The sequence below is a fragment of the Ptychodera flava genome, unplaced genomic scaffold (genome assembly GCF_041260155.1).
Source record: "Ptychodera flava strain L36383 unplaced genomic scaffold, AS_Pfla_20210202 Scaffold_31__1_contigs__length_3010019_pilon, whole genome shotgun sequence".
Classification (NCBI taxonomy): Eukaryota; Metazoa; Hemichordata; class Enteropneusta; family Ptychoderidae; genus Ptychodera; species Ptychodera flava.
In genome coordinates this window covers 2,180,264-2,202,587 of record NW_027248353.1, presented here as the reverse complement: position 1 = coordinate 2,202,587, position 22,324 = coordinate 2,180,264, and the positions used below count along the sequence as shown (strand labels likewise).

The window sequence follows — 22,324 nt, the reverse complement described above, 5'->3', positions numbered from 1 at the left end:
TTACTTATTTAGTGCGAACAATCGTCATTCAATTGGAGTATGGGATTCTTCAAATAATAATAATAATAATAATAATAATAATAATAATAATAATAATAATTTTATTGCTTGCTTGTAAATATAGGATTTACATCACATTTGTGGCAATATGTAATGATATTTTGGCACTTTACAGTGAAAAACTGCATAGATATTCAATTCTAAAATTAGTGACAAGGGCGATTCCAAAAGAATGAAAGCGCCAGAACACTTTCAACGGGAATATCGTGGGAGTACGTTTCGGGTACAGGGAGTACATGAACTGCTTATCAAGTCTCACGACAGGAACATCACAAGACAATAGGTGAAAACACCTAGTTTGCATGCTTGCTGCTCAATGGAGCTGTCTCTGTAAAGGTGGCGTTTTTTTTATTATACAATGAGTGGTTGCAATACTGACAGGTCAGCAGATTTGCATTGCTTATATACATGTATATATTATATATATATATATATATATATATATATATATATATATAGTGAAAAGTATTTAAACAGGTTAAATTCACTCGGATGGAAATACAGCAATGATGTAAAGTAGCGTCATGCAAGTGCAAGCAATAGATCATTATGGGTTCTCTATGATTGTGTCATATGAATTATATATATATATATATATATATATATATATATATATATATATATATATATATGTTATATATTATGGTCAATATTTTGACAAGTCAGCTCGTATTATCATTTCTTACTATGCTAGACACAACCTTAGAGAAACGGAAACAAATTGCAAGATTCGTAATTTGCATATTTCTTGTGGAGGCGCAGGGTCGATGTTCCCTTGTAAGTTGCACCGACGAGTGGCTGGCATATATTTGCACCCGCGGCGATTTGGCATGGCTACCAAACGCGTAGCGATTGTCGGTGCTGGAGTTGCAGGTTTGACTTCAATTAAAAGCTGCCTCGAAGAAAACCTGGAACCAATTTGCTTCGAAAGACATGACAAACTAGGTATGTGACGACCGAATTAAGTATATTTAATACGGGAGTCAATCTTCGACGTTCGTTTGTTTTCAAGATTAAGCATATATGATCACATTGAATAGACTCACTCTCTCTCTATCTCTCTCGCTTTCTCTCTGTCTCTGTCTCTGTCTCTGTCTCTCTGTCTCTCTGTATGTCACTGTCTCAGTGTCTGTGTCTATCTCGTTTGAAAATGTGATAGTATATCATTCATGGTCTTGAAAAATGGCTTCCAAGCCAACTCGACGACTATTCACTGACTGAAAACACATGCATAACTGCATGTCTATTTCCTCTAGTGTTCGTGATTAGGCTTTTAAAAGCTCCCTGAGAGCGTGTTTATTAGAATGATCGAGGATACATATACATATAATATGTATATAGGTGAGATCACAAATGACAAACCACGTAATTGCACCGTATATCTGGGTCACGAACGATAACCGATACGGTTGTGGTGACCTGTTTCGGAGGTCAACTGTTTTCATTATCTGCAACGAAATAATAGCACAGGTCTGGAATCAGTGACCTCATTTCAGCATGCCAATAAATGCATATTACTAAATCAGCACAGCAGAAAGCGAAGTACTTTGCACGACATACTTTTGCATGATTTCATAAATTATTGGCATGTGTTAGGAACACGATTGGAACTATGGATAGTTAGGTGGGGTAGTAATGTCTTTGGAATCTGCAATAGTAAGCTAATCTACTTTCCTTTTCACGTTACAATCTTGTTTTTATGAGTACTTTGTAATATTACAACATTCAGCTATAAGGCACGTAAGATTTTTGAGAAAATTTGAAACATATGAAGATCCAATTATCCACAGAATAGTTCCATCAGAGTGTTCTATTTTATCAAAAAGCTGATAAATGGATGCATTTTATTTGACACAAGCCGTTTACTACAACTTAAGTGGTTTTCCATTTTCAAGCAATGAACTTTACCCTTACCCCTTAGGCTAATTGAACCACACCTCGTATTACTTATGAATAATGCGAAGGACTTCCTATCTCTTCTATCCTTAATTGTCACCTTTTACATGCGTTCAATCAGATTTCGAAACGGACGTCTCTCACTCCAGCCCCTGAACAATCCTTCAGGAAATTCAAACGAATGAGCAATCATTTTGGCCACTGTATGCGCCGCAGCACTTTTGGAGGTCTCATTTAAAGCGGACAGCTGACACAATTGTCAACAATAACAGCTTTTTCGATTTCTGGAGGTTAGGAGATATACTCTAATTGTAACTACTGAATTCAGTATGTAACAGCACGGAAATCGAAATGACCTCTTCAATTATCGAATGTCGTCGAATGGCAGAAATACACAATGGGTAATTTGGGGGGTGAAAACGATGGCAGACTATGATTAAGTTGTCAACAACATTGCTCAGTGTAGTTATATACGTTATCCCAGCAATGAATTATTTAAAAGTAGGATCACGTTTTGTTTTCTACACAGACGGTCAGAACACGAAATTCTGTAGTGTTTTGGATTGTTTATTCCAGGCCATCTCATCCGAATACTGACTTTTGTTTCGCAGAATTGATCTAGTCAAATTCAGTGTTCACCTCGACTAATTCCTGGATACATAATCCCATAGCTTGTTACCATATGTAAATACTGGCAGTACATTTTGTAACAAGGCAGCCAGAGTTAATCAAGAGAAGACCTGGAGGTACATCGTCAGAAATGTCACGGCTTTTGACTTCGAATTGAATCATGAAGCAGTACCCTAATATTATACTAACATGAAATAAACTTCCTTTTGCAGGGCATAAAGCTGATTATCACAAGCAATAGTGTTAGTTCATTCAACGTCTGATTGTGCAGTTTGCAATCAATTTTTTATTATCGAAGCTCACTATAAAATAGAATAACAAATGTTCTGAGTTAAGCTACTCAATACACTGCCATACCCGTGGCAACGAAATCGGGGACAATTTGGGTAAATTTGGCAATAACGTACGTTTTACGATTTTTGTAAAGTCTCAAACTAACATTACCACCAATTCCTTGATATCATCGAAAACCCAAATTGAAAGATATTAGTACGTTCTACCGCTGCTATAACGTGCGTGAAGAATGCAACCATATCTATACACTAACATCATGACATAAACTGACCTTGTCGACAACACATATTGCAGTGTTTTTAGAGCCGGGCTATCAATTGTGTGTGTTGTCACTTAATTTACGTCGTTTTTTAATGTACCGTGTTTTGTCCATTCCAATGATTATGGTATTTAAGCCACCAAAATGTTTGTTTCAGCTTGATACCTGTTTTTATTAAAACACAGTTATATCTTAGAAAACTTTAATTCATTGATATACCCGCAAGTTCTTTCAAATATTTTTATCGATAAAACTACCATGTCATATTAACAAAAACTCAAATGATGCAGAAATTATAAAGAGCCATACTAACTACTAGTATAGGAGGGGAGCTGAAAAATTCAGGGGTGGATACATATATATAAAATATGTCAGGAAAGTGGTTCTCTTAAATAAAAAAATCATACATAATCTTGAAAAAACAATTGCTTAAAATTGAGTTTTCATCTTGAATCCAACTGTATTTCATAATTATTTGTCTACAAGGCAATATACAATAGAGTAACATTACGAACCATTCCTGGTTTATTAAGTTTCTATAGGCCATAACTTAACGATTTTTTCCTGTTCTAACCAAGGTGGTGTATGGAATTACTCACGTGAGCTACGGCCAGGACAGGGAAGCGCCCTCTACAATTCTGTTGTCAGTAACGACAGCAAAGAAATGATGACATTTTCAGATTTTCCCTATCCGAAAGAATGCCCGCCATTCCTTAGCCACCCAATGGTACTTCGTCATATCCGGAACTATGCACAACATTTCGATCTCGAGAAGCACATTCGGTTCAACACAGACGTAATCGACGTACAGCGCAACAACGATGGCAAGTATTGGAAGTTACAGATCAAGGACAAGGATGACAAGATTTCCACTGAAGAGTTTGATTACGTCATGATTTGCACCAGCGTTTACAATAGACCGTTTACTCCGTCATATCCTGGGTTGGAAAATTTCAAAGGAACAAAAATCCACTCTAATATGTACCGAGAACCAACAGAATTTAAAGAAAAGAAGGTTCTAGTCGTTGGTAAGTCAGTATTGAACTAAATTAACCTTACGGATTTCTTAATAATAAATTAAGATATTGTGTATTTTACAGACTGATATTCGAAAGTTTAAAATAACGATACACATTAAAATAATATGCGCCACGAAAGTGAAAGACCGAAACTTGTGCCAAAACTTTCCTCAGTGAAACATTCAATTCTCTCACCAAATAAATAATAAAAATCATGGGTCAACATGCAAATTTTTATACTGGAGATGCAGAATACATTTGAGATTCAAATTTGCCGCTCTTTCTGTGTTAACTCTACGGAGAAAAATAACATTTCGGTGAAAGTTTTTCATACACCAAGAGCTTTAAAATGAGTCCTCACAAGTTGTACATGAAAAAAGAATTGTATAAGTTTGAGGGTCCGAAGCATGTTCAATCTTAATGCACACTTTTCTTGCATTCTAGGAGGACGCATGTCTGGTGGTGAGATTGCAACAGAACTCGCACGAAATCGAGCTGAGGTGAATGGAATCGTATTCTTTTTATTTCAAACATTAAATTTCATTAAGATTGGTTTCTTAGTTTATGAAACGACAGTGCCCTAAGATCCCATTCCAATCTCAAATGAAGCAGTCGAAAAACTATTGGTCCAGTAGAAGAATGTGATTTTTTCCATCCGGATTGGTTATACTTATTAGGAACTTGCAAACGTACATATTGAGAATGGTTAATCCAGGCCAATTTTCATAATATGTGACAGGCAATGGTAATTTATCGTAATTCTGCTGGGGTTTTTGATCATTCGTGTTCGAATCTTATTTCCAAGGTGTACATCAACATGCGGCATGGCGTGTGGATAGTCCCTCGTATCTGCCAGGACGGTCGCCCCTTCGACATGACCCTTTTTATTCGAGCCTTGATTAAGTCGCCTTCTAAGTTGACGGCAGAAATAGAGAAAATCTGCACAGGAAAAATATCAGATGAGCAATGTGGCGTGCAGGTAGGTTGTAAAGTCAGTTTATGCATAGTGAATTGCACAGAAGTCCGTCCCCAGGGGTAGGGGTGGGGGTAGGGGTGTCTTGGTCTCAGGACAAGGTTCTTCTTGCTATTATTTTAATACGTTTGACTACAATATATATTGCCAATAAAGATTTATACCACCAACCTTTCTTTGCTGCTTTGGTGTCTTTGTCTTATTTTAGCACTTGTTTTGTAACGATTTCTTTTTTCGTATTTGTCCTTTGACAATCTTAAGCAAAGTTTTGTCACTGTGTTGTGTCTATTATCTTACTAGTTTGATTGCCTAATTCGCCAAAGCTAGCAAGAGTAGTAATTTAGTCCATTGTCTGATGAGTTTGACTGCCTAATTCGCCAAAGTAAGCACGGTAAATTACTAATCTGTGGACGCTGTCACCAGATTATCACCGGATTAACTTTGACAAAGTCAACAAGGAACGTACAAGCAAGGTATAACAGAAGGTAACTTGCTGGTTCGCTCGTTGTTGACTTTGTCAAAGTTAATCCGGTGATAATCTGGTGACAGCGTCCACAGATTAGTAATTTACCCTTGCTTACTTTGGCAAATTAGGCACTCAAACTCATCAGATAATAGGTTAAATTACTACCTTGCTTGCTTTGGCGAATTAGGCAATCAAACTGGTCAGATAATAGATGCAACACGTTCATAAAACGTTTACGCAAGATTGTCAAGGGCAGTGCAAGACCAAAACACCAAAGTTTGGTAGAATAAACCTTTATTAGCAATACAACAAAACACTTACCCACCCCTGGGGACGGACACGTAGGCTATTCCCTGTGGTTTTTGATGCAACAAAGCTTGCTAAGCCTACCGACAAAATAACTATTTTTAATAGAAACATAAGCAAGTAATTATTTAAAAAATTACCGATAATCATTTCGTATTTATTTAGAAACGGGGTCAAAACAAAAATGCTAGGGAGAGTATGAGACACCGAATGTAGAATGATTAGTTTGAACAGCCATTTAAAACGCTTTTAAAGGTGTTCGGCGAATTAAGATTGATTATGTACATATACTTATAATTACAACAAGCTAGGATGTAAACGTACGCATGCATATATACATACATACATACATACATAAGCATTTTTATGTATACTCGGACGTACATACGTGGTCACGTACATGTACACGCATACATATCTTCCTGCACATACGCCGGTATCTGTGCGAGTATACATTTACATAAGCATGGTGTGCAGACAGATATACAGACAACGGTGACAGAATGACAGTGTACAGACAAAGTTCTGAAGATTTTGGACACTTTCTGCGTAAGATTCATAGTAACACATGGGACGCAAAAGCTAGAATGGCAAACAGGCAAACACATACACACATATGTACTATACATATCATTGGCACAAGAACTTCATTTCGAAACACATACGCACATGTACCACGCAGATTGAATTGACATGCTTTGTAACAGCGAGGTGTACTCGTTATATAAATGACGCAATTATGGTAGAATCGTTCTACAGACCCTCTTTTTACTATGTTTGGCCTCCAAATACGACGGGTTTGTCCAAGAGAGATAAGAGTAACATGTTCATACACGTGACTTTGTGAGCCTTGCGATCCAACAAGATATATGAGTGTAGTTCTGAATGTTTTGCGTATGCGCACGGCCAGCTGAAAACCCGGATCGTGTGTATACTGAGTGATTCTGTTTCACTTCTTGGGTGCATTTAGGTTGCAGTAGCGGGCAGATAGAGTATGCAAACGATAGATCAAGCAGACGATCGATCATGCAGACTACCCAACCCACGGGCGCATGTGGCACCTAGGCACCTAGCGAAGACATCGCAATCAAAACCGCTCGGCCAAATCTCAACCCTTAAAAAGTGTGGTTTAATAACTGAGCTAAGTTGTTACAATTTCTGACAGCGAACCCCCCCCCCCACAGCACACACACGCAATAGAGTTCGCGAGGCACTCGCACTCACGTGGTTTCTTTCAAAGAATTATCATTTCTATGTAATGAGTTTCCAATACATTACATGTCGTCAGTTCAATTTTCTGAATTGATGTGGTTGATACTTCGTCTTTCCAGTTTTGCCAAATTAATCTTTTCCGATCAAATCTCTGTTTTGGTTTAAATATTTACATGATAGAAGGTGCATGGCTAAAATATACACAAACAAAAAGGAATGGAAAGTGTCAAGATATAGATCCAAGTAGGCTGATAGTGAGAAGTATGTTATCTCGAATGCAGGTGTGCAGGTAGAATGACAGACACAACTATTCGTAGATAGTTTGCACGGAACTATGGGCCCAGATCTAATATAACAGACATGCAATGTTTCCCCCCCTCTCTCTCTCTATCTCTCTCTCTCCCCCCCCTCTCTCTCTCTCTCTCTCTCCTCTTCTCTCTCTCTCTCTCTCCTCTCTCTCTCTCTCTCTGCCCAGGGCTCTGAGATACGTTCAGCGGGTAGACGTCTGACGATTTCAGATGATATGTCGGAATGCCTTGCACGAGGTCAGATAAAAACAGTCGGTGGTATTAAAGAGTTTCAGGAAGATGACGTCATCTTCAACGATGGCAGCACTCTGGAGAACGTCGATGCCGTCATCTTTGCTACTGGATATGACTTTGCTGTACCAATAATAGACGACTCTTGGATATTTGGTAGGGATATTTTTAATATCGACGGTTTTTTTGGATGGATGACTTTCATGATAAATAAAACAAACAGCGTTCATCGAGATATGTTGATTTATATAATGTTTGATAGTCAAGTAGTATGAAATGTCACTGATCTGAATTACTTCTACCTGAGCGGTCATTTTTCTCCATGATTTATCTTGACTAGGTTGTTTGAGTTGCAGATGATTGAGTTAACTCAAATTCTTTTTAATCAGTCCATCATCCAACGGGGTTAGCCTAATTACAGGATGAGGTACCCATAACCCACGACCCCAATGGAGCACTGAGGAGTAAAGTGCCTTGCTCAAGGGCACAACACCGTGCTAGAGTCTCGAACTCACCATCCTCCAACAGTGAATCCGTTACTCAAGATCTACCTGGTCTTGAACCGGGTCTCGAACTCACCATCCTCCGATAGTAGGTCTGTTACCCTAACCATTGGTCCAGGGTGCCTCCAATTTGCCAAGAAAAACCATTACAGTATATCAAGTATTAAATTTCATAATCAATGAACACTTTTCCGTCTAAGACAAATCAGGAAACGCTGAGGTTTACAAGTACATATTTCCAGTGCGCCTAGAAGATCCTAAGAGGCTTGCTTTGATAAACTTGGTGCATACTAGGGGATCACACTGGCCAGTTGCTGAACTCCATGCCCGCATTGCAGCAAGGGTGTTTGCTGGAAATATCGATCTACCTGACAAAGAAACAATGAAGAAAGATATCGATGAGAAGATTAAATATGTGAAAAACAAATATTTCAGGGTTAGTATTAGATTGTGTTTGATTTTAACATATAATTTATTTTCACTCTAATGTTAGCTATTGAAAGTATGTAACTAAGAGTACACACGTTGTAGTATGTATGTATGTATGTATGTATGTATGTATGTATGCATGTATGTATGTATATATAATTATAATTATATATATATATATATATATATATAATTTATATATATATATATATAATAAAAAATGTTCATTCGTTACTATATGTACTTTTTATACACTTTTATATATACTGTTTCATTCACTCTCCCTCAATTTATATACATCTATTTTGTGTGTATACATTCATTAACCTTTTCATCCATACAGGTTCCAGCCGGACCTAATACAGATGACCTAGCCGACATGCTCGGTGTAAAACCGTCATTTGGGCATCTTTCCTTGTCTGATCCACAACTAGCTATGGCCTTCGAGTACGGTCCCATGGTGCCTTACTGGTATCGTCTTCAGGGTCCAGGTGCATGGCCTGGGGCTAGAGATAGAATTATGAAAGCAATGGAAAACACTAGCTACGCAATGAAAGGATACCAGTCATTTACCGAAGGAAAGTAAACTTAATACCAACTGTTTTCTACAGTTCTGAATTTGCAACTTTTATCGATATTTTGATGTCCATATGTCAGTAGCTTTTCGGCACGAATGAAATAAATTCAGCTCTTAAAATAATGAAATTGTATGTATATATGTACATACGTATGCCTGTCTGCCAGTCTGTCTCGCTCTGTCTGTCTCCTCTCTCTCGCTATATATATATATATATATATATATATATATATATATATATATATATATATATATATATATATGTATATATATATATATATATATATATATATATATATATATATATATATATATATATATATATATATATATATATATATATATATATATATATATATATATATATATATACTTTCCAATGGGGATGGCATTGTCCACTCCCCACGTTCAAACCAGGCTGTGCGTATTAACATAAATTTCGTTTATACTGAGTATCCTTGCATAAACAATGAATCACTTATAATAAACTGTCGACTGTCCGATTTTGTGTTGCTGTTTACTACTGTGTTTCTGTAAGTTGACAATGAGGTCCGATACCCGTATGAAAATGGTCCCTTCCATATCACATGATGCAAGCTCCAAGCTTGGAGCTTTTTTCCCATGATTCAAGTTACATGGGCAACTTCCTGTACTATTTCTACCGGTTTTTACAAAGCTAGCACATATGTAACCAGATATGAACTGAATATGCTCACGTGTTTTACAACAGGTTCATTAACAGTAGTACGCTTCACAGAACAATGAGATATATGTTATCACTATATGTAGCACGTTTTTTTGAAAACTTCGCACAGTACTCTCAGAGTTTAATCACTAATTACAAAACTTTATTTAATATGCGAATGAGCTGTCAATTAACTTGACACTGCTCAATGCTTTATGGGACAATTAGATATCCATCAGATCAACATTTGTAGCACGTTTTATCAATTTAATGCTGTAATTTTAGAGTAATATCACTTATTACAAAGTTCATTAAATACGCAAATAAACCCTACATTAACTTGACACTGTTCAATGATTCATAGCACAATTAAATATTTATCAAGTCAATATCTGTAGCACGTTTCACCAAATTTTAGTGCCAAAATTTCAGAGTATATACCTATTTACAAAGTTTATTAAATATGCAAATGAACCCTTTATTAACTTTATACTACTAAATGCTTTACAACACAGTTAGATATCTGTCGTATCAGTATGTGCAGCAGTGTTCACTACATTTGATGCAGTTATTTCGGAGTTATATGACTAATTATAAGACTTCATGGAATATACAAATGAGCTAATTATTAACTTGACACTGCTCAATGCTTCTCAGTACAATTGGATATTTATCAGATCAACATCTGTAGCACGTTTCATCAAATTTAATGCTTTAATTTTGGAGAAAAATCACTAATTACAAAGTTCATTAAATATGCAAATGAACCCTTAATTAACTTCACACAACTAAATGCTCTACACCACAATTAGATATCTGTCGGATCAGTATCTGCAGCAGGTTTCAGCACATTTGGTGCAGTTATTTTGGAGTTATACCACTAATTACTAAACTTCAAAAAATATGCAAATGACCTATTTGTTAACTTGACACTGCCAAATGCTTCTCAGTACAATTATATATTTATCAAAACAATATCTGTACCCAATTTCACTGACTTGGGTGCTGTAATTTCAGAGTTATATACCTTATTACAAAGTTCATTAAATATGCAAATGAACCCTTAATTAATTCTACACTACTAAATGCTTTACACTACAGTTAGATATCAGTCGGCTCAGTATCTGCAGCAAATTTCATCACATTTGGTGTAGTTATATCGGAGTTATGTGACTAATTACAAACCTTCATAAAATATGCAAATGAGCTATTTATTAACTTTACACTGCCTAATGCTTCTAACTATAATTAGATATATATTATATCAATATTTGTTGCAAGTATCATCATGTTTGGTGCTGGAATTTCAGAGTTATCTCACTAATAACAAAAGTTCATTAAATATGCAAATGAGAAGATAATTGACATGACACTCACAGTACCATCATAATGTTCTTAGATTGTCATCTGTGCAAAGTTTCATGAAATTTTGTGCAGTATTTCTTGATATATGTCTACACTGTCATTACCGTCTCCATAGGGAAACCATTGTATTGAAAAATTCGATATTGCATAACTTCATTAATATGCAAGCCACACTAACTAAAATCTAATCAGTTCTTGCAAGTACCACCTGGTACCTGTGTACCAAATCTGACTTGAATCCGTTCAGGCGTTTTTGAGTAATCGTGTAAACAGACAGACAGACACACACACACACACACACACACTAACACACACACACACGGACAGACAGACAGACATCGCTATGACAATAGCCCACGTGTTTACACACGTGAGCTAAAAATCATCCTTTGTGAACTTCCCCTTTAAGTGTTTAAGGTAAAAAAATACCTTCTCTGAAAAATGACCATGACCGTGCATTGCTCGAAAACTAACGATTTGACGCGCCACGAGAGCAAATTGTTTTGCAGTCTGTGAGCGATTGAGGTATTTACGATTGAGTTATATGGCTAGGCATTAAATCAAATTGGTTTCGGCCGAAAATAGTCAGAAAAGTAATATTTCGTGTAGGGTCCCGATTGGGATCGCATGTCGCCGGTTTTGTCAATAGACCTTAGCAGGGCTGTGGTGGGAGGCCGTATAACGCCGGCAACACATAGCATCGTACTCAGGGCTATCTAGACTCATACCTGCCATAAGGCTAATAGCTTACCATTTTGCATCGATTGATACTGTGACAGACAATTGCTTTGACTAAATACCGGCATTAGTTGTAACCTGCGTGGGTTTTTTCGGCCATGCGTAGGTTAGTCCATTGAGGTAAAGGAGACAGGAGTGAAGCTAGTATATCTATGCTATACGGCAAGCAATTTGGAATACCATGGTCATTACATGCTAACTGTATTTCGAATGTCTATGCAAACAGCTAAGGTAGGTGTGCATAGTTTTCCCAGCTTGATGACCATTAGTGTTGTATTTGCTTACAACGAGTAATCTCAATTCACTGCCAAGACGTTTGGTTGTCAGCCTGATGTAATGGCTATTTTACTGATTTCTCATGAGTGTGTGCGTAAACAAGAAAAGTAAACTCATGAATTTTAATATACGTGGTAGGAGTAGCCGATTTGCCAAAAATAGGCCATACCTACCACGTCTAAATCTGTGTGGGAAAAAGTTGTCATAGGTGACAAAAGTGGTGTCGAAAGATAATGTGTGTCACTAGCTTAGATGTCAATTAACGGTTGTACAATAATGTAACTGTACGGCGCTTACAAGAATAACCGTAAAGTTATCGTCCTTACAATTGGTAAAGGAGAATAGATACGATTTTCCTCTTTTGTAATCCTCTTCCTTCATCAAGTTGTGACAAGACAGACAGGTAGGTTAGTAAAATTAGTTACAAACGATGAATTATTCAAATATGTGGAAAGAATTTATACCGCTTTTCAGTGATCTTTGATATCAACAGGCTAAGTAACAGACCTGATATAATTGGAAAAAATCTTGTTGTTGGGTTGAGTAAATATGTACATGTACTTAGAAATACTAACTAGTATTGCACATAATAGTTGAATATGATGTAAATTTATAATGTAACCACAGTAGATGATTCGCTGCTTATATTTACCACTACCATTCAAAATAAGGAAAGTTATCACAAGAAGTAGAAAATAAACAATTTAAATATTACGACATAGTCCTAACTACCCTAGACATATTCTTGATTAAACTCCTTATTGTTTTACTTTTGGTTATTTGCCATATTCTAAGATTTTAAATAGGGTGACTTACGTAACTATATTAATTAGTCCAATTTTAATATACGTGGTAGGTGTTTGCCAAGTTTGTCAAGTAAAAAACTACGTAGCCGTACATGTATACTCGAAGGCGGATTGAAACACTCTATTTTAACAAGTTAGCTGGTATCGTAGGCTATTAGACACAACTTAATCTAGATGAAAAGGAACAAGTTGACCAGGTACGGAATTTGCATATTTCTCAAAGAAGCTTTTGGTCAATGATCCATTGTAAGTTGCACAGACATTGACTAGCACGTATTTTGTAGTCGGGGGCAATTCGGCATGGCTACCAAACGCGTAGGGATTGTCGGCGCTGGAGTTGCAGGTTTGACGTCAATCAAGAGCTGTCTCGAAGAAAACCTTGAACCAATTTGCTTCGAAAGACACGATAAACTAGGTAAGTGAGGACCGAATGAGGTATGTTTAAAATGGATACCAATCTCCGTTTGTTTGTTTTAGAGGTCATGCATGATCGTATTGAACTGCTAATATAGACGCAAAGTCTCTCTCTCTCTCTCTCTCTCTCTCTCTCTCTCTCTCTCTCTCTCTCTCTCTCTCTCATTGGGCTTTTAAATGTGACAGTATGACAGTTTATCTTTTCTAATGTTTAGAAATAACAGCCAGCCAAGACTGTTCACTCACAGAAGACATGACCGTAGAAGACCTGTGTCCTTAGGTGTTTGTGTTCAGAATATTAATTTGTTCCTGACGCCGTGTTTCTCACAATAGTCAAAGACAAAAACAAACTTGTACATAGATTAGATCACAGCCTGACAGAGCGAGTTCTGGTACCATATGGCATCGGAAATTAAAGTCAAGTATGATAACTTATTTTCAATTTATTTCGGACTAAAGGTCGTCTTTTTCAAATCAATGCAATCATATAACAGCTCAGGTCAGGGTGCAGTGACCTCATTTTACATGCTTAGCTGAGGCACAATACTACACTATCACAACTGATAACGGAGTACTTTACGTAAGGTCACAAATTATTGGCAATTGTTAGGGCGTTCCTGTCAGAATATTCAATCTGTATCAGAACGCTGACATGGATGCCGTTTAGTGAAAACAAGCCATTTATTACAAACTTACGATATTTTCCTTTTACGAGCCATGAACTTTGCACCTTCCCCTAAATCGAAGGACTCCTTTGGTTACTCGATAATAATATGAAGAGCTGCTTCTGTCCTCAATTCTTAAATCTTGTTTACTTGCTGTTTACATGCGTTCACTTTGATTTCGAAAAGTAAAGTCTCTCCGTTCAGGCTCTGAACAACCAATAGAAAAATTCAAAAAAGGACGGCTGGAACCGCAGTTTTACCTTCTCAGGTTAAGGAGAAATGTTGTAATTGATGGAATGTTTAATAGCATGGAACTCGAAAATGACGCATTAAGATGACGCAAATCATCAAATTTCGGGGGTCAGCAAAAATGGCAAACCATAATTCTGTTGTCGACAACCTCGCTCTGTGTGATATCAGTGTACGTTGGTAGTTGTGTCGTCTATATTACCTCGGCAATTGGCTGGAAGTTAACTGAGGAAAACTTTTTTCCTTTGCAATTGTTGACAAGACTTATAATGTTAGGACACAGAGAGGCGCACACGCGGTGTACGTGGTCAATCTGAACTATTGTACTGCAACTTTGACCAGCAAAAATGCCAACGTCCAACAACTACTCCCTGAAAACACTGCCTGCCGGCACTATGTATACCCCTCCTTCTGTTGAGACAATACAAGAGCTGTGGTTTTCGGAATTTTGCACTTTTTCCCGACGAGCAAGCAGTATAACGGTTGAAAGTGTACACGCTTCTATAGCCATGTACGTTTTCGGGTTCAGGGAGCAATTCCTGAATGCTCGGTAAATGTGGCTCCATCCCATCAGAACGAGTGGCCGTAGATAGGACTGGTAGATCAAATGTTGCCTTCTACTTTGCATGGGAAGGATGCCCTTAAATGCCTGAACTATTCGTATATAGCAGCCAATAACATATACCTTGAGAGCCGTATCATTGTAATAGGATTTAGCCATATTATGAACCATTCCGGCTGTATTTAATTTATATTTGCGCATTAACTGATCATTTATTTCTTCTTTTCGAACCAAGGTGGTGTATGGAATTACTCACAGGAGCTACGGCCAGGGCAGGGAAGCGCCCTCTACGATTCTGTTGTCAGTAACGACAGCAAGGAAATGATGACCTTTTCAGATTTTCCCTATCCGGAAGAATGCCCGCCATTCCTTAGCCACCCTATGGTACTTCGTCATATTCAAAATTATGCGGAGCATTTCAACCTTGAGAAACACATTCGGTTCAACATAAACGTAATCGAGGTACAGCGCAACAACGATGGCAAGTATTGGAAGTTACAGATCAAGGACAAGGATGACAAACTTTCCACCGAAGAGTTTGATTACGTCATGATTTGCACCAGCGTTTACAACAGGCCATTCATTCCATCATATCCTGGGTTGGAAAATTTCAAAGGAACAAAAATCCACGCTAATAAGTACCGGGAACCATCAGAATTTAAAGAAAAGAAGGTTCTAGTCGTTGGTAAGCCGGTATTAAAGTTTAGGAACATGACGATTTTTTTATAATATATATTGTGTATTTTACGGACTGAAATTTAAAGTTTAAAATGACGTATTAATGTAAACCCTTCTTCCTTGTTTAGGAGGTCACATGTCTGGTGGTGAGATGGCAACAGAACTGGCACGAAATGACGCTGAGGTGAATGGACTCCTACATCTTTTTAGATTGCATTCAGGTAGTATGTGCCACGAAAGAAAAAGCCAAACGTTTGCTCCAACTTTTCTTGGTGAAACATTCAATGTTTCTCTTAACAAATCAACCATAAAAATCAGGGGTCTCTGTGCAAAGTTTGAAACTAGGGAAACAAATTAGCAAACATTTAGCGATATCTGAAAATCAAAATGGCCACTACCTCCGTGTTAACTCTATGGGAAAAATTAAATTTTGGATTTTCTAAAAACTAAGATGGTTAAAAGTTTTCTTTCTCCGAGAGCTCTAACATAAGACCCCACAAGTGGTAGATAAGAAATAAATCGTATAAATTTGAGCATTCGACTATCTGTCCCCTAGACTCGCTCTATTTTAAGATTGGCGTCTTAGTTTGTTAAACGAAAGTGCCCTACGATCCTTTTCAAAACTCAAATGAAACATCTAGAATGGTTACATTTCTTAGGAATTTGCAAAAATGGCTTTTAAGTTTTGGTTTATCGATGCCCATTTTCATAGTATGTTATAGGTAGGCAATAAATTTATAGTAATCTTCTCTGATTTTTAGATCATTCGTGTTCGAACCTTCTTTCCTAGGTGTACATCAGCATGCGGCATGGCGTGTGGATAGTCCCTCGCATCTGCCAGGACGGTCGCCCCTTGGATATGACCCTCTTCATTCGAGCCTTGATGAAGTCGCCTTCTAAGTTGTCGGCAGAAATGGAGAAAATCTGCACAGGGAAAATATCAGATGAGAAATGTGACGTGCAGGTAGGTTGTAAAGTCAGTTCATGAAGCAATAAAGCTGGATATGTGGTACTATGGTAGCAAGAACGGCGTCGGGATTTCACGGTCAAATGTTTGTGAGTGTTTAATATCATGCTATGACAAGAGCAATTCTGCTTTAGGGAACGAACTCGGTAGGAATCCACGCACGTGGCAAACACATATCAATACGCTCTGGTAATCACTTTGAAGTACCTCAGAAGGAAGATGTTTTACGACAATATGACTTGCTGAGTTTCTGATTTTGCGCCTTTTGCAGTTAGATCTGTTCGACATTACTTTGAATGCCACTACTTATTTAATATTCATGTGTCCATAACACTGTAAATTATGACATGGTATTTATATTAATTGATAAAAAGATATTGAGATAAGGAAGGTATTATTAAGGAGGGCGCTATATTTGCAACGATAAAACATTTAATATTAGATATCAGTTGTGAAAATGTAATTTATGCAGACGATGGATAGGTAGTGTTTTACTTGTCTACCAATTGCGTCAAAAATGGACTGAGAAATTGAGTAGATTTCAATCAGATTCGAACCCACAACGTACGGCACCCAGTCACCAAGCGAAGACACCGCAGTTAAAACCGCTCGGCCTAATGCCTGCCGTAAAAAATAATGTGGTTCAATAACCGAGCTAAGTATATTTTCTGACTGTGACCCCTCAACACGCTGTAGAGTTCTTGAAGCACTCACACTCACATACTTGCTATCAAAGAATTACCATCTCTATGTAAATGAGTTTCCAATACATTACAACTTAATTGACTTGTTGATACTTCTTATTTCCGGTTTTGGAAAGACCGGATATAATAATAATAATAATAATATTTGGTTCTTATATAGCGCACATATCCACAAGTAGATGTGATCAAGGCGCTTTACAATTATTATTACCCCTGGTCACTGGACCTAATATGATACCACTCAACTCCCTGGGGAGCAGACAACAGCTCACATGTGCAGCCAATAAGCGCAGCAGAGCTAAACGCACACATAACAACCTCTGTCCTACCAGGTAAACATCACTCCTGGGTGGGGAGAAACGATGAGGAATAAAGTGCCTTGCCCAAGGACACAACACCACAGCCATGCCGGGGCTCGAACTCACCATCCTTTGATCGTGAGTCCACTGCTCTAGCCACTGGCCCATGATGCCTCCAATATGTTCAGAACAGACCAATTTCCCTATTTTAGAAGCTTCAAAATCAATATTTTCTGGTCAGTTTCTGTTTTGGTCTACATTGTTCATAAGATGGAAGTTGCATGGCTAAATATACACCCAAAATAAGGACACAAATTGTTAAGAAATGGATCTAAATAGTCTGAGAGTGCGGAGGTCGGTACTCGAAAGTAGATGTGTGGGTAGGGTGGCTGCACGAAACTATGGGCCTAGATATAATATAACAGACATGCAATGTTGTCTGTTTCCAGGGCTCTGAGACACGTTCAGCGGGTAGACGACTGATGGTTTCAGATGACATGTCAGATTACCTCGCAAGAGGTCAAATCAAAAGAATGGGTGGCATTACAGAGTTTCAGGAAAATGGCGTCAATTTCAACGATGGCACCACTCTGGAGGACGTCGATGTCGTCATCTTTGCTACCGGATATGAATTTGGTGTACCTATAATCGACGACTCTTGGATATTTGGTAGGGATTTATTATAGTATTCAGAATTTTTTTGCATGGACGACTTTATAAAATAAAACAACAAGTATTCAGTGGTATCATGCTGAACCACAATGTTGCCTGGTAGTAATAACTGTACAAGGTGTTTTTTACTTCGACCTGAGCGATTATTATTCTCTATGATTACTAATCGATTGGTTGATTTGTAGCCGTTCGAGCTAATTAAATTTGCCAAGAAGAAACGATACCATAGATCATGATGCATAACATTTAATTATCATAGAACACTTTTTGTTTGTGAATATTACATGTTTTCATGTACATTTTTGTCTAAGACAAATCGGGAAATGCTGAGGTTTACAAGTACATATTTCCAGTACACCTTGAAGATCCTGAGAGGCTTGCTTTGATAAACTTGGTGCATACTAGCGGATCACACTGGCCAGTTGCTGAACTACATGCCCGCATTGCAGCAAGGGTGTTTGCTGGAAATATCGATCTACCAGATAAAGAAACAATGAAGAAAGATATCGATGAGAAGATTAAATATGTGAAAAACAAATATTTCATGGTCAGTTTTTGATTTTATTGGATTTTAAAATATAACAATTTATTTTCACACATATGTTAGCTATTAAGTAAGTATATTTGCTTAGCAAGACGAATAACATCATTCGCTTGTCCTTATATTTCTTAAACGTACGTACGTATGTATGTATGTATGTTTGTATGTATGTATGCGGATAGGCAGGCAGGCAGGCATGTAGGTAGGTAGGTAGGTCTGCTAAAAGCAGACAGTTATATGTACATACACAAACAATCTTATTTCACTGTACACCTCTATAAGGTTTAAACTAATTATTTTCATTCGGCGCTTCATACCCTTCCCTAGCATTTCTGTTTTGACCCCGTTTCTAAATAATTACAAAATAATTTCTAATTAATTTTCAAATTATTATTTGTTTATGTATCTATATAAGTATCTATGTATCTATGTATCTATAAGGATGTATTTGTTTGTTCGACTCTCTGTATATATATAATATATATATATATATATATATATATATATATATATATATATAATATATACACAAAATGTATACAATGTGCCCTCCCGGTTATCACCATAATGGCTTTATGGCAACCTCTGAACTTGGGCACAGAGAGTACGGTTTTATATATATATATATATATATATATATATATATATATATATATATATATATATATATATATATATATATATATATATATATATATATATATATATAAACTGACGTCGTCATGGAAATTACAGTGGTAGCTGCTAAAAGCAGACAGTTTTAAATATAACACAAAATCTTCATATATATATTCATATGTCAATATACATACTTTTTATATACTGTTTCATTCATACAGGTTCCAGGCGGACCTAATACAGATGATCTAGCCGACATGCTCGGTGTAAAACCGTCATTTGGACAGCTTTCCTTGTCTGATCCAGAACTAGCTATGGCGTTCGAGTACGGTCCCATGGTACCTTACTGGTATCGTCTTCAGGGTCCAGGTGCATGGCCTGGGGCTAGAGACAGAATTGTGAATGCAATGGAAAACACAAGCTACGCGATGACAGAATACCAGTCATTTACTGAAGGAAAGTAGAAGCTCTGTTGAACCATTCAACATATTATATTCAGTTTCACGATCTTCGTAGTGTTTCATTTATCATATGAGTTCTGTCTTCAAAAATGAACATAAACAAATGAAATAAAGGTTTCAATGATACGTATCACATCACAATCTTTACATCGTACGTTCACGATCGCCGTCTCGTAACTGAATAGAACATACAGAATTTCATTACTAGATCTTCACAATGGCACACTAAAAACTGCCGTTATTGCCTATATGAAAAAAATCTGTGTCATGCTGCTGAAGCTTTTACTTCTGTCAATTGTTTTCACTGTTTTTATTTCACGTGTAATTAAAATTGAAAATAATAATAAAAAGCTGAGTTGCACTGAACCTTTTAAAGCATCATATCTTCCCTCGATTACATGTCTTATTATCCTACCTTAAAAACATGATTAATTGTACCGTTCAGGTGTTCAGACCATGGTATGTGCACCTACTGCAGTTGTTCCAGACACTCATTTTAGGGAGCTTCCTGTAATTACAGGTGTGGGCGGGCCGCAAGAATTTCGGGGCATTCACTTTTAGAAAATTGTCGGGGGGTCATTACAGGTGTGGGCGGGCCGCAAGAATTTCGGGGCATTCACTTTTAGAAAATTGTCGGGGGGTCATTTTTATTAGCCTATTATTCGGAGGGTCACCTTTAGTAAAGCTAATTTTACGGCCGAATCTTCGATTGTCCATGTAATATTTCTGGAGCAGAATATCACCGACGAGATACATTGATTCTTTCAAATACAAGTACATTATGGCACATAACCGACAAGCTTCGCAAGCAAAGAAGATGCAGTGGTATCCTAGATTAAACACCTTGGACAGTTGAAAGTGATGAAAGAAAAGAGACAAAAACTTACTCGATAGGGGCAAAATGTATATCAATTATCAAACGTCTCCAATACACAGATATTGTTAGTTTATGTTTTAAATTTAAAAAAATGTTCATGGTTCTCTCGTAGACTACCATCTAAACAGAATTTAAATTTGCATGAAATTCCAAAATCTACCACTAGGGTACTTTCTTGCACACACATTCACTTGTAACCAGCCTACTAAAATCAATTACATTGATATCAATAATCAAGAGTACATAAATAAACACATTAACCTTGTTGTGTATTGGGAAAATATTCATAGTTTCCGCATAGACTACCATGTATAGTGAATCAATATTCCGATGAAATTCCAAAATCCAATTTATTGTGCTCACTCATCCATTTGTAACCTAATGCAACCTAGTGTAACCAAGTACATTAATATCAATGATCAAGAGTACCTCAAGACACAGATTTACCTAGTTTCGTATTGGACAAAAATTATTCATAATTTTCTCATAGACTCCCATGTATATTCTGAGTGAATCTACATTACAGTAAAATTCCAAAAATCCATTTTATTGTGCACACTTGCACGTTTTACTTCTCAATTCAATCAAAGTACCTTAACATACAAAAACGGTTCACGTCGTTACAAATATGTGGTATTAGGGTATAATTCTACATATTTTGTTAAAAAAGTTACTAACGCTAAATTGTTTTATACCAAGAAGACATTATCAGTATGCTTGATTTCCTCATCGACAACATATTTGTAGAATTTGGAGGACACATTTTCCAACAGTGTATACGAATTCCTATGGGCACTAACTGTGTTCCCTTGCTTGCAGACTTATTTCTGTTCTTATTCGACGCAGAATTTATCCAGAACTTAATCAAACAGACTCTGTAGCTCCAACTTTCAATCTAACATATAGATACATAGACGATGTTATTTCAATGAATAACTCTGAATTCAGTAAATATTTCGCTAAGATTTATCCTCCAGAATTGGAGATTAAAGAAACTACAGAAACGGCCTTTTCTGCTTCATATCTGAACATTTTACTTGAATTTGACTCTAATGGTCACCTTTCTACTAGGCTATATGACAAGAGAGATGATTTCAACTTTAGTATCATCAATTTTACACACCTCATAAGTAATATTCCACTCTCACCAGCTTATTGGGTATACATTTCCCAGCTAATTCGATATGCCAGAGTATGCAGTTCACATGGTGATTTTGTAGAGAGACATGGCCATCTCTCTTACAAACTGTTAACTCAAGGTTACACCAGAGCAAGACTTGTCTCTACATTCAAAAGCTTTTTTGGCAGGTATCGCAAGCTGATAGATAAATACAATATCTCTCTTCGACAAATGATCACTGATGGCATCGGTGACATTTGGCCTTAGTTAGTGACCACTACATATCTGACTTACAGATTGATATATGGCGGGTGCCACATGTGGGGCAGGATGCGCTTACTATTTTCGAAACACATGACATCACTATTGGTCTTCTGGCCAGAGGTCCATATATCTTTCTTTCATGAATATGACTTTGTTTGTGTACCGTCTATTTACTGTCTGTTCCGTGCTGTTTTGTGTCT

The 22,324-nt window shown here is 37.0% G+C and overlaps 2 protein-coding genes across 2 annotated transcripts; both read left to right on the top strand.

Moving 5' to 3' along the window:
• Positions 1-850: 850 nt before the first annotated feature.
• On the top strand, positions 851-9,204 carry LOC139127355 (dimethylaniline monooxygenase [N-oxide-forming] 2-like). The gene is made up of 7 exons (XM_070693270.1): positions 851-1,005; positions 3,718-4,167; positions 4,603-4,658; positions 4,964-5,137; positions 7,591-7,810; positions 8,358-8,593; positions 8,930-9,204. Exons 1-7 carry the CDS (start codon positions 891-893, stop codon positions 9,170-9,172), a joined length of 1,494 nt encoding a protein of 497 aa, XP_070549371.1. The 5' UTR covers positions 851-890; the 3' UTR covers positions 9,173-9,204.
• Positions 9,205-13,268: 4,064 nt separating this feature from the next.
• Positions 13,269-20,240, top strand: LOC139127371 (flavin-containing monooxygenase 5-like). The gene is made up of 7 exons (XM_070693288.1): positions 13,269-13,448; positions 15,159-15,608; positions 15,730-15,785; positions 16,392-16,565; positions 18,021-18,240; positions 18,555-18,790; positions 19,624-20,240. Exons 1-7 carry the CDS (start codon positions 13,334-13,336, stop codon positions 19,864-19,866), a joined length of 1,494 nt encoding a protein of 497 aa, XP_070549389.1. The 5' UTR covers positions 13,269-13,333; the 3' UTR covers positions 19,867-20,240.
• Positions 20,241-22,324: the final 2,084 nt, after the last annotated feature.